General features: G+C 47.4%; 2 protein-coding genes across 5 annotated transcripts; both read right to left on the bottom strand.

The window, feature by feature from the left end:
- Positions 1-558: 558 nt before the first annotated feature.
- LOC123172033 (uncharacterized) lies at positions 559-3,994 on the bottom strand. Its single transcript, XM_044589073.1, has 2 exons — positions 3,859-3,994; positions 559-1,373 (listed from the first exon to the last, which is right to left on the bottom strand). The coding sequence occupies exon 2, from the start codon at positions 1,357-1,359 to the stop codon at positions 811-813; it is 549 nt and encodes a 182-aa protein (XP_044445008.1). The 5' UTR covers positions 1,360-1,373; positions 3,859-3,994; the 3' UTR covers positions 559-810.
- Positions 3,995-5,447: 1,453 nt separating this feature from the next.
- LOC123172032 (26S proteasome non-ATPase regulatory subunit 10-like) lies at positions 5,448-9,568 on the bottom strand. Of its 4 annotated transcripts, none has more exons than XR_006485441.1 (13): positions 9,385-9,568; positions 9,237-9,299; positions 8,963-9,136; positions 8,681-8,812; positions 8,401-8,540; positions 7,920-8,006; positions 7,444-7,569; positions 7,007-7,159; positions 6,867-6,914; positions 6,630-6,731; positions 6,142-6,268; positions 5,928-6,007; positions 5,448-5,822 (listed from the first exon to the last, which is right to left on the bottom strand). XR_006485441.1 is itself a non-coding variant. In XM_044589070.1 (13 exons), the coding sequence occupies exons 1-13, from the start codon at positions 9,410-9,412 to the stop codon at positions 5,750-5,752; spliced, it is 1,377 nt and encodes a 458-aa protein (XP_044445005.1). In that variant the 5' UTR covers positions 9,413-9,568; the 3' UTR covers positions 5,448-5,749. The 4 variants fall into 4 exon arrangements, 3 of the variants coding, with proteins under 3 accessions (XP_044445005.1, XP_044445006.1, XP_044445007.1); XM_044589070.1 differs by having other exon boundaries at positions 6,142-6,312; XM_044589071.1 differs by having other exon boundaries at positions 6,240-6,312.
- Between the last annotated feature and the right edge of the window lie 5,818 nt (positions 9,569-15,386).

The following is a 15,386-nucleotide window of genomic DNA, read 5'->3' as shown; positions in this document are numbered from 1 at the left end:
CCATCATGCTATACATTATGATATAACACATTAGTTTGTACAAGTTTTTTTTTCTGACATCGCTTGTGGTATGTGCAGTAACGGAATTCAAACCATTGAAACCGAAGACATGGAAGGAAATACCGAGGCTAGTCCGTGAGCGGAGGCAGGCCTGCCGGAGCTGAAGCTGAAGGTCATTCAGCTTCTATTCAATGACAGGCCTGATCCCTGATTGTTGCACTGCTCTGCTAGGGGAATGGCCTGTGATTGCTTCTACAAGACAACTGTGCCGCAGTCGCTCTCCATCGAGAACTTCTTGGATGATGATAACAAGATGAATTTTTTTTACCCCAACATTTATACAAGGTTCAATAATTTTTATCCACTCAGACATGGATTTTTTTATCAACCACTCAGACATGGATTTTACCAATAACCAGCAAAGCAGCAGCAGGTGATTTTTTTATCCCGCAAAAATGTATGCGACGTGGAAGAATCAACATACAATGGTTATTCAGACTCATCCCAAACAAACGGACTAAAATCCAAGGAACCCCGCAAATTTTGCAGCAGAATGCATGTAGTAAACATTAATTTTGAACCCTGCAAATTCATGTTTCATTTTGTAGTATGCAAGTAAACACATGGAGCCACGCCCCAAATTCAAGGACACTCATGGCCTCTTGTTGCCAACACCAGTAGCAATCCGTTACCAGAATTAATCTACAACTGATGGTGTTTCAGGTCTCACCAAAAATCCATTCAGGTTATTCGATCAATCAATCCCGACAGAAGCAAAATCGTGTGTACGACACCTCGCTCACTCAGCTACTACTGAGCAGCTCCCATGGTGGCACCGCCCCGCCTCGCCATGCGAACGCAAGCCTCGAACCTCTTGACCGCCTCGGCGCACTTGAGCGGGTCCTGCACGTTGCTCCTGTAGCACTCGGCGCAGCCCGCCCTCTCGTCGGTGCATGGCGAGGGGTTCTGGTAGGGCAGCTTGAACTCCTTGTCATGCAGCTCCTTGGCCCTCTTGGTAAGCTCCTCGCGCATCGCCGCCTCCTTCTTCTGCAGCTTCTCCAGCACCTTCTCGCTCTCCGCCACCACGGCGCGTATGGCTTCCACCACCTGGATTGCAGGAGACGGTGGTGGAGGAGCAGGGGTCACTGGTAGGTACATGGGTGGCGGAAAAGGCAAAACAGGAGCAGGGCTGCTCTTGGGTTCAGTTGGAACTTCCCTGCCATTGTCCTGAGGCTCCTCTGGTTGCTCCACCACCTTCTTCGGCCTGGGTTTCCTGGTCCTCCTTTTCACCTGCTTCTCGTCATCGCGCGCGAGCTGCTCGATCAAGCTGGTGCTTATCCGGATTGTGTAGTCACCCATGGCAGACAAGAATCCTGAAACAGCATCACGAGGAAAAGTGACGGATTAACAGCAAGATTTAAGAAGGTTAATTCAAGCAAACAAAGGTCTCAAGCACGATAAACAAAATGAATTGCTGGGCCCTATACTGAATGAATGGTGTGCATTAACAGCATAATCGCACAAATCCTGAACACGCAAGCTTTCCAGTTCAAAAATTGAAGGCCTCATGGATGCCTGTTAAATAACAGAATGATTAATATCTGGGCTCTACACTGAATATTACATTAACACATGAGGGCATGCCATCCACAGTTGTAGAATACTTTCCAGTTAAAAAGTCAAGGATCTATTAGCATGGCCACAATTTCATTTGTCAATCTTTTATTATATCCTAATAAAGAATAAAGGAACATGTACAAAGTAAAAAAAAACTGATTTTTTGGAACATTCAGGAAACAGCAGAGCTCCCGGCTGCTCTAACAGAACGCAAATATTAGCCCATACTTACTGAGGGGTGCATGAATTTCTGATTGGGAAATATACTGACTGAGTGCTTTTACTACTTAGTACTCCACCATGGAAGGGAAAGGCGGCAAACAGTTCCATCAGTAACAAACTGGATGGATGAATGGATTGGAGATGAAGAAATATGCGGGCGAGTTTCAAAAGAAATTTTCCTGGCCACCCCCTCTGGTAATTTTGGCTAAGGGTTCAACCTACCTAGCCGGCCAGATCACAAACTGTTGAGGTGCATCTGATTAATTCATATTTTATTCAAGTATTTTGTAAATAATCCCACTCAAATTATGGGGGTAACATTCTTTCTTTAATCAAACAGACAAGCACATCTTCGTAAAATTCCTCTTAACAACAAAATCGCACAACCAGTTCGAATATTGAAGACCTCATGAAAGCATGTTAAACAACATAACAAAACAAATATCTGGGCTCTAAACTGAATTCTACATTGACAACATGAGGGCATCCACAGTTGCAGAGTACTTTTCAGTTAAAAGGTCAGGGATCTATTAGCAGGATCACCATTTTATTTTTCAACCTTCTATATCATAAGCGAACATGTACAAAGTAAGAAATAGAAACTGGATGTTCTGCAACATTAAAGAAACAGCTGTTCTACTGGCTGCTATTACAGAAGCAAATACTAGCCCATACTGATTCAGGGGTAGGAACCGACTGCTCGTAGTATTATAGTACACCGTGGAAGGGAAAGGCAGCAAACAGAACCCTCAGCAACAGACTGAATGGATAAATGGATTGGAGGTGAAGAAGGATCTGGATGAGTTTCCACAGCAATGTATCCCGTTAAAGGTACCCCACACACAGGAACTTTCATGGCAGCTCGATGACACTCATGCCTGAGGAGAAAGGATACCAGATTTGGCCAACAGTGGAGAATATGTCCAGAACATATCGGTCTCTCTCTTTTCATTGTTGGCTTTGTTGCTCATGCCCCTGTAATTGGGTGGAAGGGTTCTATATCTAAAGATTAAAGACGGCCAGCCTAGCCAGCCATGGCACAAACTGTTGGGGGGGTGCAAATCCTCATATTTTAGTTGGGTATTTTCTTAACGATTCTCTCAACATATGGAGTAACGTCGTTAATCAAACAGACCAACAAATCTTCCTACAATTCCTTCCCAGGTGAGACTTGTTTGCACAACAGTTCTCAACACTATTTAGATGCATTATTTATCCACGGAGCTCTACACAGATTTTTACAGATGAACAAACATCACATAGCGAATATAACGAACCAGGTGGATAATTTGGTTTCTATGTGTACAAGGGTGAAAAAATTATTTGTCATTGCACCTCTACAGAGTTTATTACAGGTAAACAAACATCAAGTCCTATCTAATACAGTCGGATGAACAATCTGGGCTCTGCTTACGTACATAGGTCTGCAGAAACAGACAAGCAGGCATCTGAACATAGCAAATTTAAGCTATCTCGCTACAGCATTGTGTGTAAAATAAAAGATAAAAGTGCATAAATAAATTGATGACAACTCCAAGCTTGTAGATAGCCAGACGGGGACAGAAACATTGGCCAGAGCAGAGCCCAAGACGAAGCTGTTGGATATCAACGATCCAGCAAACAAGCGCACAATGTAGCATGATGGAGTAATTTGGGCAATCTGCCTGGCCTCTTCCATACAGCTATACGTACCGCCTTGAGGCATCATCGATTTATCTGCATCGTCCCTGAGGCTCCAGGGACGGGGGCGGAAGTAATCCCCAAATTTGGCTCCCTGATCGATCCCCAAATCCCTAGAATCCCGTGGCGGAACACATGGGCGCCCGCCCGATGGAGCGCCATGGCGGCCCTGCCTACCTAGTAGCGCCTACGCGCGCTGCCGCCGGGGGGGCGAGACCGGCCTCGCACGGGGGAGATCCGGGCCGGATTCGATCCGGCTCGGCTCGGCTCTTCACGGCGGAAGGTCGTACGTGAGCGAGAGATCGAAGCGCGATCCAAGCAGAGCTGGGGATTCCTTACCGGGAGGAGGAAGGGGGCGGCTGCTCGCCTTCGAGGCGGTGGTCCGGTGGAGGAGGCGGCGAGACGCTTCGGGACGGGCGGGCGGGCGGACGGGCGGACGGACAGGAGGAGGAGCAGCAGACGGTTGACGCGGCTGAATCCTACCGACCAAGAAAACCCACGGTGGTATAAATATATAAAATATAAAAAAGAAACTTTTTAGAAATTCATATACTCATGATATAGATATATAAAAAATAAAATTACAAGAACAACCCTGGTGAAGTAGTAGTTACAAACAGATACATATCCGATGGCTCGCCCTCCCCTAACTCCAGACTTGTCCACTTCGACGTAATAAGTGAGTCGTTATATTTACGGCGGGTGAGGCATGAAGATCTGCTAGACGATGGGAACCACGCCGTTAACTTGGAGAAGCTCAGAAGCAGATGAAAGCCGGCCCCGCAAAAAAAGCAGATGAAGGTCGGATGAGTAGACCCCACCCCACAGCGACCCTAAACACGCTGACACGGGTTTTTATTGACGAGACAGCCACTACCGTCATCGACGAAGGTGGAACCACCACAATTGGCGAACCCCAACACCTCCACCTCCTCACCCACACATAGCTCAATGGATCATATTTGAAGGAACCAACCATATGCCTCTATAGGGACGCGACCGAATCTATCATCACCTACATCGCTCCAGATGAATGACAAGAGGATTCCAAAACCTCACAAACTAGACCATAACTCTTCATTAGCATGAAGATTCCCTCGGCGCCGAAACCAGCCACTGAAGTCTGGAGGCGAGAAACACATACGAAATCAACCCGCTAGGATGATGGGATGGGTGGTGAATAATTTTGTGCAATCTTTTGTGCATAGCTATGAATCTAAATGAATTTGCCATTTTATATACTTGTGATGTAAGAGAAGTTGCAGAGAGTATGTACAGCTTTGGGTCAGATGCTCAGTTGCACATTTCTAAAAGTAAAATTGTACTCCCTCCTATCCCGAGTTAAACGCAGCCTCTATACAATGTCATGTCATTTTTAAAATATGTAATTACCATTTTCTTTTAAAAATGACAATTTCTTGGTCATGCCATTTTTAAAATATGTACTCCCTCCATCCCATAATGTAAGACGTTTACATTATGGGACGGAGGGAGTAATTACCATTTTCTTTTAAAACGTCAATTTCTTGTCAATTCCAAAAGAGGGGCTACCCCCATAAATAAAAGGGAATGCTATCTAGCAACAGTACCCCGCTATTGCAGTCCTAAATAAAATGTTTAATGGGAACTGGTCAACCAAAAATAATATCATTAGGTTTCTAATGTAAAATATTTCATGATGACTGTAATAGGTACTCCCTCTGCTCACTTTTATAACTTTTATAAGACGTTTATTTAGATAATTCAGACAACACACACAATAGTTCAATGTCAGCTGTCCAAAACATCTTACAAACGGAGGGAGTATATATTTCTTTCTTATTTACCGTCATATCGATATTTAACGCATCGGAGAACATCACCAAAATTTCAGAACGAATGGAGTAACAAATTCTATAACTTGTTTCCAGTGTAAGGTAGATGAAACCTGGAAGCAGCAGCAAAGAAACAATTAAAGAGAATGTATGCTGGCAATGTCAAAGGATAATCCACCACAAGTTCACAGCCCATTTGTATGTCCTACACTAACGAAGACAGTACTCATACCATAGAATGCTAACCGAGTCACACAACCCAGCGAGGTTTCTAATCGAATTCGCAAACATCACCGCATCCACTCATCCTCCCTACCACTTGACAAAGTAAAACGAATCTCCAATGCGATTCCACGGAGATACTCATACAAGCTTTTGATACTAGCACGGCTTTGTTCAGTTCATCGCCGCCATCCTCATTCTGACTTTGTTCCGTTTGTTGTTGGCTTGTTTGCCGAGTGGAACTTCCTCCCGTCCTCAACAGCTTCCCTGTCGTCACGACCGACAAACACGAATGAGTAAAACAAAAGCAGAGCATAGAAGTTCCTCCGTCATTTTCGACTGGTACACGTTTTTTCCTCTCTTTTTTACTACCTGAATGCCTTCACGAGCTCTTTGTTCTCCGGCTCGAGCTGCACCCCCTCGTAGAACGCATTCGCGGCTTCCTCGAACCTCTGTCGGTGTAGCCACACAACACAACAAGAGTAGTCTTGAGTCATCAGGTATGCTTATGTAGCCGCGCAAAGAGAAAAAGAAACAAGGACAGCAGGGAACAAGTGTCCAGTTGCTGTGCTTCTCTGTGACAAACTTGCAGAAGGCGCAGCGCGGCGCCTTCCCTGAAGCAAGCTTTCGCCCAGTCTGGTTTCAGTGCTCGGCATGCTCTCGCGTCCTCCAGGGCACGCTCACCTTGCCCTGCCCGCAGCCAACAAAGGCTTCTGTTCGAAAGCAACGCGGGGTCATTCGGGTCGAATTCAATGGCCTGAAATGCAGTTCCGTTCAGTTGTGATGACTCTCAATGTAGTACTCCCTCCGTCCCGAATTAGTTGTCTTAGATTTGTCTAGATATGGACGTATCTAGACGCGTTTTAGTGTTAGATACGTCTGTATCTAGACAAATCTAAGACAACTAATTTGGGATGGAGGTAATATAATCTACTAAACTTACAACACTTGATAAATGAAAGCTGGCTAGCTTGGGATTGCATCCATACCGAGATGGCATGTGAACTTACAACTAAAGTTCTAGTCATCTACTTTTTGTCCACCACAAGAGCTTTCGAAAAAAACGATTCTTACCTGTGTATATGCATCCACTGCTACTAGGAAGTCTTTTCTTCTGAATGCATCATCACCTCTCGATTTGGCTTCCAATGATCTCTTTTTCGCCTCAGGTGACACCTGCATGGCATTTGTTTAGGCGAGTAAAACTTGTGCAGTGAAAATCAACAGTTGAATTTTTCAAGTCGACTATTATTATAATAGATACTAGATTCCTTAATTTTTATAAAAAAAGCATATACGATAATGGCGCACCTCAACGGGTTGTCGTCTCTGTAAACTGGCTGACTCATTTTCTTGCGCCTGTAGAATGTATGCAGATGTCAAAGTTGACAGAATTTGCAAAGTAAAGAGGTTTCATGAACATACGAGGATATAAAAAGTTCAAGTGGCACCTTTTCCTCTTCCATTTTAGATGACACGTATTTTACTATACCATCAACAGTCCAATTCGAGACACCTGGGATTGGAGATGTCAATGGTAAAAGATGTTCAACGACTTCAAGGTTATCCCTTAAAGCAGCAACCTCTATTGGCTTAAATCCATCCTGCAGGAAAGAAAGAAGGAAAAGGTAATCAACAGTTAGATTCACTGGTTTAGGCAATGTTGCTTTAAATAACTACTACCCAGGAAGAATAAGTTTAGAAATGGAATATTACTATTTTCCACACTTTTGTCTGCATAAATAAGACAGTCAAAGGCAATTGGACGGTCTAGCTAAAATGAATGCAGAGTCACCATGATTACACACGATGGGTACTATGAATAAAATAAATTATGGCATCACCACACTTGGCAAGTTACATGAAGTACTCAGACATGGTGACTTACATCGTCAGAGGTATTTGGGTCACCTCCAGCTTGAAGCAAACATTTGATCATTTCAAGATTTCCACTGTCTGCAGCGATATGCAATGGGGTTGCTCCACCAGCAGTGACATTTGGGTTTGCACCTGCCTATGTTGCACATTATTAAGTTAATTATTAAACAAATATATAAAACAATGTTGTGTATTACTATATCAATGCAGAAACAGAAGTAAAATGGCAACAATAAAACTAGAATAAACATTTGAATCTTTTCCTTCGACTTTGTACGCTTGTATACACATTACCACTTGCATTGCAGTAATAAAGAAATATTATACTTATTTCCAATTCATGTGCATGTTTGCCAAATTCCCAAGGCACAAACAACATTGTCTAACAGGGAAAACAGAGCATCCAGTAACCAAAAATAAGCAATGACATCTATGTGACGAAAATGAACCAAATCAAACAAATCCTTTACTCGTCCAATCATGTACCTGGATTAGAACCTCCAAGCATGGGAGGGAACCAGCAGCAACAGCAGACAACAGCGAAGTGATACCATCAGCAGTTTCAGTGTCCGGCTGCAAAAGCAAGGTTTATAAGAACTAGTTTTGAGTACAAAAGTTGCTGAAACCCACCTAACTAAATTGAATTCATACACAAAACCTCAGTAAATTAATTCATGCTGCAGGTTTTTGCTGCCCACAGTTATAAATTTAGGAGTAAATGTTGTCCAAATCTTATTAAAGATGCTGGAGAATGACATGGCAGCATGTTACAGTAACAGGCCTATCCCCTATAGCATGGTTAAAGACAGTTGCTGCTTTAGTTAATTAATGGCTAAAATCACCACATAGTCAGGAGTATTGCACTGAACCTTGGCACTGAATAACTTTTTTTTCGAAAAGGTGGCACTGAAAAACTGAAAACTCAGATTAACAAATTGGCGGAGAGAACGCATAGACCAGCAACTACCTTAGCATTGTGTTCAAGCAGAAGCTTGACCGCGTCTTGCTGCCCATGACCAGCAGCCCAAACAAGGGGAGTGCCGGACTCACTTTCGGATTCGACATCAACTCCCTTGCCAAGCAAAATCTTCATAATCTCTATGTGTCCTGTAATAACAAGAAAAATCAACGCCACACGTTTGTTCAGATATTCTCCCCACTTCAACATACAGAATTATCGATCAGCATCATGAGTCGGTAATCGACAATACACAGAGCACCACCATTAGGCACAGCATCATCGTTACCTATCCCTGCAGCATGATGCAGTGCCGTGGCTCCCATGTTAGATGCGACGGAAGGATCGGCCCCGCGGCCGAGCAGGTACTCCACCGTCTCCAGGCGGCCCTGCCGGGCGGCATGGATGAGTGGAGTCTCACCTGCACAATTGATTTTAGATAATATATGTATCACTACCATACCAAGTATAAATTGAATTGCACACACACATAATGAATCAGAGCAATACAAAGAGAAAGTGAGAATCGCCGCATCATGGCATGGGGTTAGGGAGTGAGGGGCACCATTACCATCGTCGTCCTTGGGGTCGACGGGGAGGCGGAGCTGCTCGACGAGGAACTTGCAGACCTCGGTCTGTCCCTCCCGCGCGGCGAAGTGCAGCGCGGTGCGCTTGTTGGCGTCCCGCACGCCGGCGGCCACCGCGGCCGCGCCCTTCCCCTCCTCGTCGAGCGCGGACCCGAACTCTGCACCACCACAACCAACAACAACAAAACCAAAGCTTAGCAGGTGAACAAGCCGTGCCGGGCGGCGACGGGGTGAGCGGGGCGGGAGCGGGGGACCTACTCCGGAGGGCCTCGAGATCGCCGGAGCACGCGGCCTCCAGGAAGCCCTGCACCTTGCTCCGAGCTGCAGCAGCGAACCAGATTGAGATTGGGTGGGAGATGGCGAGAGATCTTTGCTTACGAAGGAGAGGAGAGGTAGGCGCGTGTACCTGAGAGGGCGTCGGCGGCGTCGGCCATGGGAGCCGGAGACGGAGGTGGGGAAGAAGGGGAGAAGGTTCTAGAAGCTTCCGGAGGCGGCGGGGTTCAGAGCTTGTGTGAGAAACCTATGTGACGAAGACGATTGCTACCGTGGAGGAAGTAGGCCAGGTGGCTCTGGAAGCTTGGAGGCCCATCTTTGCTGATCCGGCCCGTTTGTAAGGCCCGGCCCACCGATGCCCATTTTCCTATGCAATAATGCTAAAAAAATTGTGTAAAAAAATATACTGGAAGAAACCAGAATAATTCCCTTACCCTAAAAAATATGTCAATTTATTTTTTTGTAAAAGGAAAATGTGCTAAATAACTTATCTTATAAGCCGAATATAAGAAGCTTACGAACGGAGCCGATGGCTCGACGATACCTCTCTTTATGGGTTGTTTTGGTTAAAAATAATAATAGAGAGGTAACATTTGCTTAGCCCTCTTAACTCTTAAGCAAGTGACAGCATTTTCTTCCCTAAAAACTTGACAACATTTTTCTCAAAAAGTGTGCCGCCACTGTAGGTTCTCCATCGACCACCATCACATTTTCTCCTGGACGACATCCGCCTCCCAACTCACCGTGGCCTCGTCGAAGGTTAATTAATGTTGTGATGTAGGGTAGAGACCCTATAGCCCGATCTTTCACGAAAGGAGCGGATCCCGGGGAAAAACACGAGGATGAACGGGAGGAAAACACAAGAGGAAATCACTAAACCGACACGAATAAGTCACACAGGGGCTAGATCCTCGAGTACATAGAGCGATACACGAATCCACGGACAAATAGGGACGATACACGGTAACCGGTTCTTCTCCGTGAGGAGGTCTTAAATCCACAAGGGGATCTTCTCCGCAAGGAGGTCTTGAATCCAAGGTGGATCTTCTCCGAAGAGGGGCCGCGGTCTCTCTCGAGGAGTAGATCCGATATGGATGAGCAATGCTCTATCTCTCAAATGAGCTAAACCAATGCTAACCCTAGCTAGGATGAATGGGGGGGTCTATTTATAGTCTAAGTGCAAATGGGGGCGAAGTGAAGGGGTACATGGGCCTCGGGCCCGAACACTGTGCGCAGACAGGTACCGGACGTCCGCTGGGGACCAGTCGTCCGGTGTCTCAGGAGCTGCTGGACGTCCGGTGTCCTCTGGTCGTCCGCTGGTTCTGCTTTGTGATGGGGGTGCCGGACGTCTGGAGGCTCCGGACTTCCGCTGACTTCGGCTCGGGTGCGGTCGCGCCGGTCGTCCGGTCTGGACCGGACGTCCGCTCGTTTGCTTCGGGTGTCGGGGCACCGGTCGTCCGGTCTGGACCGGACGTCCGCTGGCTGGGACTCGACAAATGCTTCAGGCGCCGGACGTCCGGTCCCGACCGGTCGTCCGGTGGCTGGGACTTCTCCGGCAGCCCTTCTTCTTCTCCGTCTTCTCGTCCATCTTCCTCTTCTTGTCCTTACTCCTTAGCTTCTCCATTGTACCTGAGTATGCACAAAGTATCCATATGAGGTAGTAGCCATGCGTCATGTGCATCGAAGTGGAATTGTGAGAGGAGAGATGTCACCTCGGTTTCAAGGGCTCTTGCACGTTATCGAGTCATGGGTCCGGTAGGCACTTGATGAGACGATGGTAGGTCCATGGGGATGACCTTGGGATGCTCCGCATCATCTCCCCTCCCTTGGGGAAGATCCGTCCTCGGATCAAAATCTTCATCACCATGTGAGGGAGTCTTGGATTAGGGGGTGTTCGGGTAGCCGGACTATACCTTCAGCCGGACTCCAGGACTATGAAGATACAAGATTGAAGACTTCGTCCCGTGTCCGGATGGGACTTTCCTTGGCGTGGAAGGCAAGCTTGGCGATGCGGATATTCAAGATCTCCTACCATTGTAACCGACTCTGTGTAACCCTAACCCTATCCGGTGTCTATATAAACCGGAGGGTTGTAGTCCGTAGGACATCGACTTCATATACAACAATCATACCATAGGCTAGCTTCTAGGGTTTAGCCTCCTTGATCTCGTGGTAGATCTACTCTTGTACTACCCATATCATCAATATTAATCAAGCAGGAGTAGGGTATTACCTCCATCGAGAGGGCCCGAACCTGGGTAAAAACATCGTGTCCCTTGTCTCCTGTTACCATCCGGCCTTGACGCACAGTTCGGGACCCCCTACCCGAGATCCGCCGGTTTTGACACCGACATTGGTGCTTTCATTGAGAGTTCCTCTGTGTCGTCGCCTTTAGGCCCGATGGCTCCTTTGATCATCAACAACGATGCGGTCCAGGGTGAGACTTTTCTCCCCGGACAGATCTTCGTCTTCGGCGGCTTCGCACTGCGGGCCAATTCGCTTGGCCGTCTGGAGCAGATCGAAAGCTATGCCCCTGGCCATCAAGTCAGGTTTGGAAGCCTAAATTACATGGCAGACATCCACGGAGATTTGATCTTCGACGGATTCGAGCCACAACCAAGCGCGCCGCACTATCTCGCGGGGCATGATCTAGCTCTGTCACCGAACAGTATCCCGGAGGCCGCAAACGCACCAGCTCTTACCCTTAATTCGGAGCCAGTTGTGTCAATCGAGGATGAGTGGTTGCACGTCACCTCGGGGGCTGCGATCTCAAAGGTGATCGAGCCGAACGTCTGCCCCACACTCCGCGTGACTCACGACTCCGAGGATCCGGACTCCTCTCCGGACTCCGAACCCCCCGCGCCCCTGCCGATCGAATCCGATTGGGCGCCAATAATGGAGTTCACCGCCGCGGACATCTTTCAGCACTCTCCTTTTGGCGATATCCTGAATTCTCTCAAGTCTCTCTCTTTATCAGGAGAGCCCTGGCCGAACTGCGGTCAGTGAGGATGGGATACGGATGATGAAGAAATTCAAAGCCCACCCACCACCCACTTGGTAGCCACTGTCGACAATTTAAACGACGTGCTCAACTTCGACTCCGGAGACATCGACAGCATGGACGATGATGCAGGAGATACCGATGAACCAACGCCCATAGGGCATTGGACAACCACCTCATCTCACGATGTGTACATGGTGGATACCCCTAAAGGAAGCGACAAGGAGGAAAAAGGGGATGGAACAGGAGATCGACCCCCCGAAAAGCAATCAAAGCGTCGGCGTAAACGCCGACCCAAGCCCCGCCTCGATAAAAACCCAGCCATAGAGCAAGACGAGCCGGTAGACGACGAGCAGGCATTAGGGCAACCGTCCGAACAGGGCAACACGGATAGAGAAACCGAACATCCCTCCTCCGGCGAAAACGGCATTCCGGACGACCTCACTCCGGATAAACCCATGGAGCAGAAGAATCTCCATGAGAGGCTCGTTGCAACTGCACGCAGCCTGAAAAAGCAGAAGCGGAATCTAAAAACAGCGGAAGATGCACTCTAGATTAGATGGAGCAAAGTAATCAATACCGCAGATAAATACGGCGCGGTCGCCGCACTAAAAGCTATTCGAAAAGAAAGCTACTGCCTGAATTCGACGAAGAGGCCCTAGAGCCCTCGCATTCAAAAAATAAGAAAGCCACACGGTCGGATAGACGACCCCACAAAGCGGCAAACAGCGCCGCACTTAAATCGGCATGCGACCCACCTAAGGATTCGCATCATGGCCCAGTTAGGTCCATTTATGGGCCAAGAAAGCAAGCTCTCGTAAGCAATGCAATAAAGCCATCATCAGAATCCGGCACACCCAAATACAGGGGCGCCGCACACCCCCTATGTTTCACCAATGAGGTCCTGGACTATGAATTTCCAGAGGGATTCAAACCCGTAAACATAGAGGCATATGATGGAACAACAGACCCTGGAGTCTGGATCGAGGATTATATCCTCCACATACACATGGCTAGAGGAGATGATCTCCACGCCATAAAATATTTACCCCTTAAGCTTAAAGGGCCAGCCCGGCATTGGCTTAAAAGCCTTCCTGAAAACACAATTGGAAGTTGGGAAGAGCTCGAGGATGCTTTCCGAGCAAATTTTCAAGGGACCTATGTCCGCCCTCCGGATGCAGACGATCTTAGTCACATAACTCAACAGCTCGGAGAATCAGCTCGGCAGTTTTGGAATAGATTCCTCACTAAAAAGAATCAGATAGTCGACTGTCCGAACGCCGAAGCCTTAGCAGCTTTCAGGCATAACGTCCGAGACGAATGGCTCGCCAGACACCTCGGCCAAGAAAAGCCAAGAACAATGGCCGCACTAACAAGCCTCATGACCCGCTTTTGTGCAGGAGAGGACAGCTGGTTGGCAAGGTGCAGCCCCAGCGACCCAAGTACATCCGAAACTGGGGATGGAAACGGAAAACCGCGACCCAACAAGGACCGTCGCCGGACTAAGGAAAAAAGTCCGAAGAGCACGGCAGTCAATGCCGGATTCAAAGGTTCACGACAAAATCAGACAAAACCACCCCTCCAGGATAACAGGGACGATCCATCCAACTTAAATAAAATCCTAGACAGGATATGTCAGATACACAGTACTCCCGGGAAGCCTGCTAACTATACCCACAGAGATTGTTGGGTTTTCAAACAATCCGGCAGACTCAATGACGAACACAAGGGGCTCGACACACCAAGCGAAGACGAGGACGAACCCCAAAAGCAGAGCACCAGGAAACAAAAGAACTTCCCACAAAAAGTAAAAACAGTGAACTTACTTCACATAACAAAACGCGCGGCGCCCAATAAAGGTACGCACCACACGACCTATCCCAAAGGGTCCCGCCACTGGTTGTCAAAACCAATCATCTTCGATCAGCTAGATTATTCTAGAAATATCAAGAATGCAGGCTGGACTGCCTTGATACTCGATCCAATAATTGGTGGACTCCGGTTTTCAAATGTCCTTATGGACGGCGGCAGTGGACTAAACCTGATATATCAGGATACAATCCATCACATGGGGATAAACCCAGCAAGAATCCGCCGCAGCAAAACCTCCTTTCAAGGGGTAACACCTGGTCCGGACACCCATTGTATGGGTTTTCTCCGGCTCGAAGTTATACTCGGCTCTGCCGATAACTTCCGCCGCGAAAAGCTGACCTTCCATATCGTCCCATTCTCAAGTCGCTATCAAGCACTACTGGGACGCGAAGCTTTCACCCGCTTTAACGCAATACCGCATTATGCATCTCTCACGCTTAAGATGCCCAGTCCACGAGGCATCATCTCTTTGAAGGGGAAGCACTAAAGTGCGCCTCCCCAAGCGGAGGACTGTGCGGCCGCTTTGACAGCCCCACAGTAAAATGGCCTCACCGGCCAAAAAACTTTGAAATAGGTCATTAAAGACCACAAACGCAGATAGACGAGTTCGGGTCAAAATCATCATTGATGCAGGCTTAGTGGCCATATACCCCCACTAGGGGCTCCATGCATATACAATAAGAGACAATAAAGCTCAATTTTATATATTTTATACTTTGTTTATTTTAAACTTTTTTTCGGCACGACCCGTTTTCAACTCAGTTCCTCTCTTTTACAGATGAACGTCGTGCGGCGCCCGTCCAGGATACGGCACAACGGAGACACAGGCGCAGACGTGCAGTAGGGACCCGTCCTAAAGGATTCTTTTTAGATTAAGACCCTGCGTAAAACTTTTTTACTGTCTCTTGTTGCTACACATCCCCTGGTTTTTTTCTAATATAACCAAAGGAGGAGGCTGGCGTCTTGGCATGTGGCCACGTCAGAATTTTTGCACATACCTGGACACTAGGGGCTTTTTTAATAAAGAGTGTTGTTTCGCCCGCACTCATAAAGACCGAACACCTTAGGGAGTGTTCGACGTCGCGAGTTTTGGCATTATATGCATCAGCTCCGAATCATGTTTTTGGTCAAATGTTGGGTTGCCCGGCTCCTGAGTTCGGCTACCTTACGTTCCACTCTATCGGCTAAGGTAGCACCAGGAGAACTACTGCGATTGTGCCCCGGTTCGGCCGGGCGAGCACCTCAGTAGAGAAAGCCGAAAA

The sequence above is a fragment of the Triticum aestivum genome, unplaced genomic scaffold (assembly GCF_018294505.1).
Source record: "Triticum aestivum cultivar Chinese Spring unplaced genomic scaffold, IWGSC CS RefSeq v2.1 scaffold1A_scf_5, whole genome shotgun sequence".
In the NCBI taxonomy this organism is placed as follows: domain Eukaryota; kingdom Viridiplantae; phylum Streptophyta; class Magnoliopsida; order Poales; family Poaceae; genus Triticum; species Triticum aestivum.
The sequence above is the reverse complement of the archived record's forward strand: the minus strand, read 5'-3'. Positions and strand labels throughout refer to the sequence as shown.

Bases quoted from the DNA above. Each gene is read 5' to 3' on its own strand.
- LOC123172033 (XM_044589073.1), bottom strand. From the start codon at position 1,359: ATGGGTGACTACACAATCCGGATAAGCACCAGCTTGATCGAGCAGCTC.
- LOC123172032 (XM_044589070.1), bottom strand. From the start codon at position 9,412: ATGGCCGACGCCGCCGACGCCCTCTCAG. The intron at 7,160-7,443 runs GTAAGTCACCAT...TCTTTCCTGCAG, and splicing joins ACCCAAATACCTCTGACGAT to GATGGATTTAAGCCAATAGA. The intron at 5,823-5,927 runs GTAGTAAAAAAG...TCGTGACGACAG, and splicing joins GAGCTCGTGAAGGCATTCAG to GGAAGCTGTTGAGGACGGGA.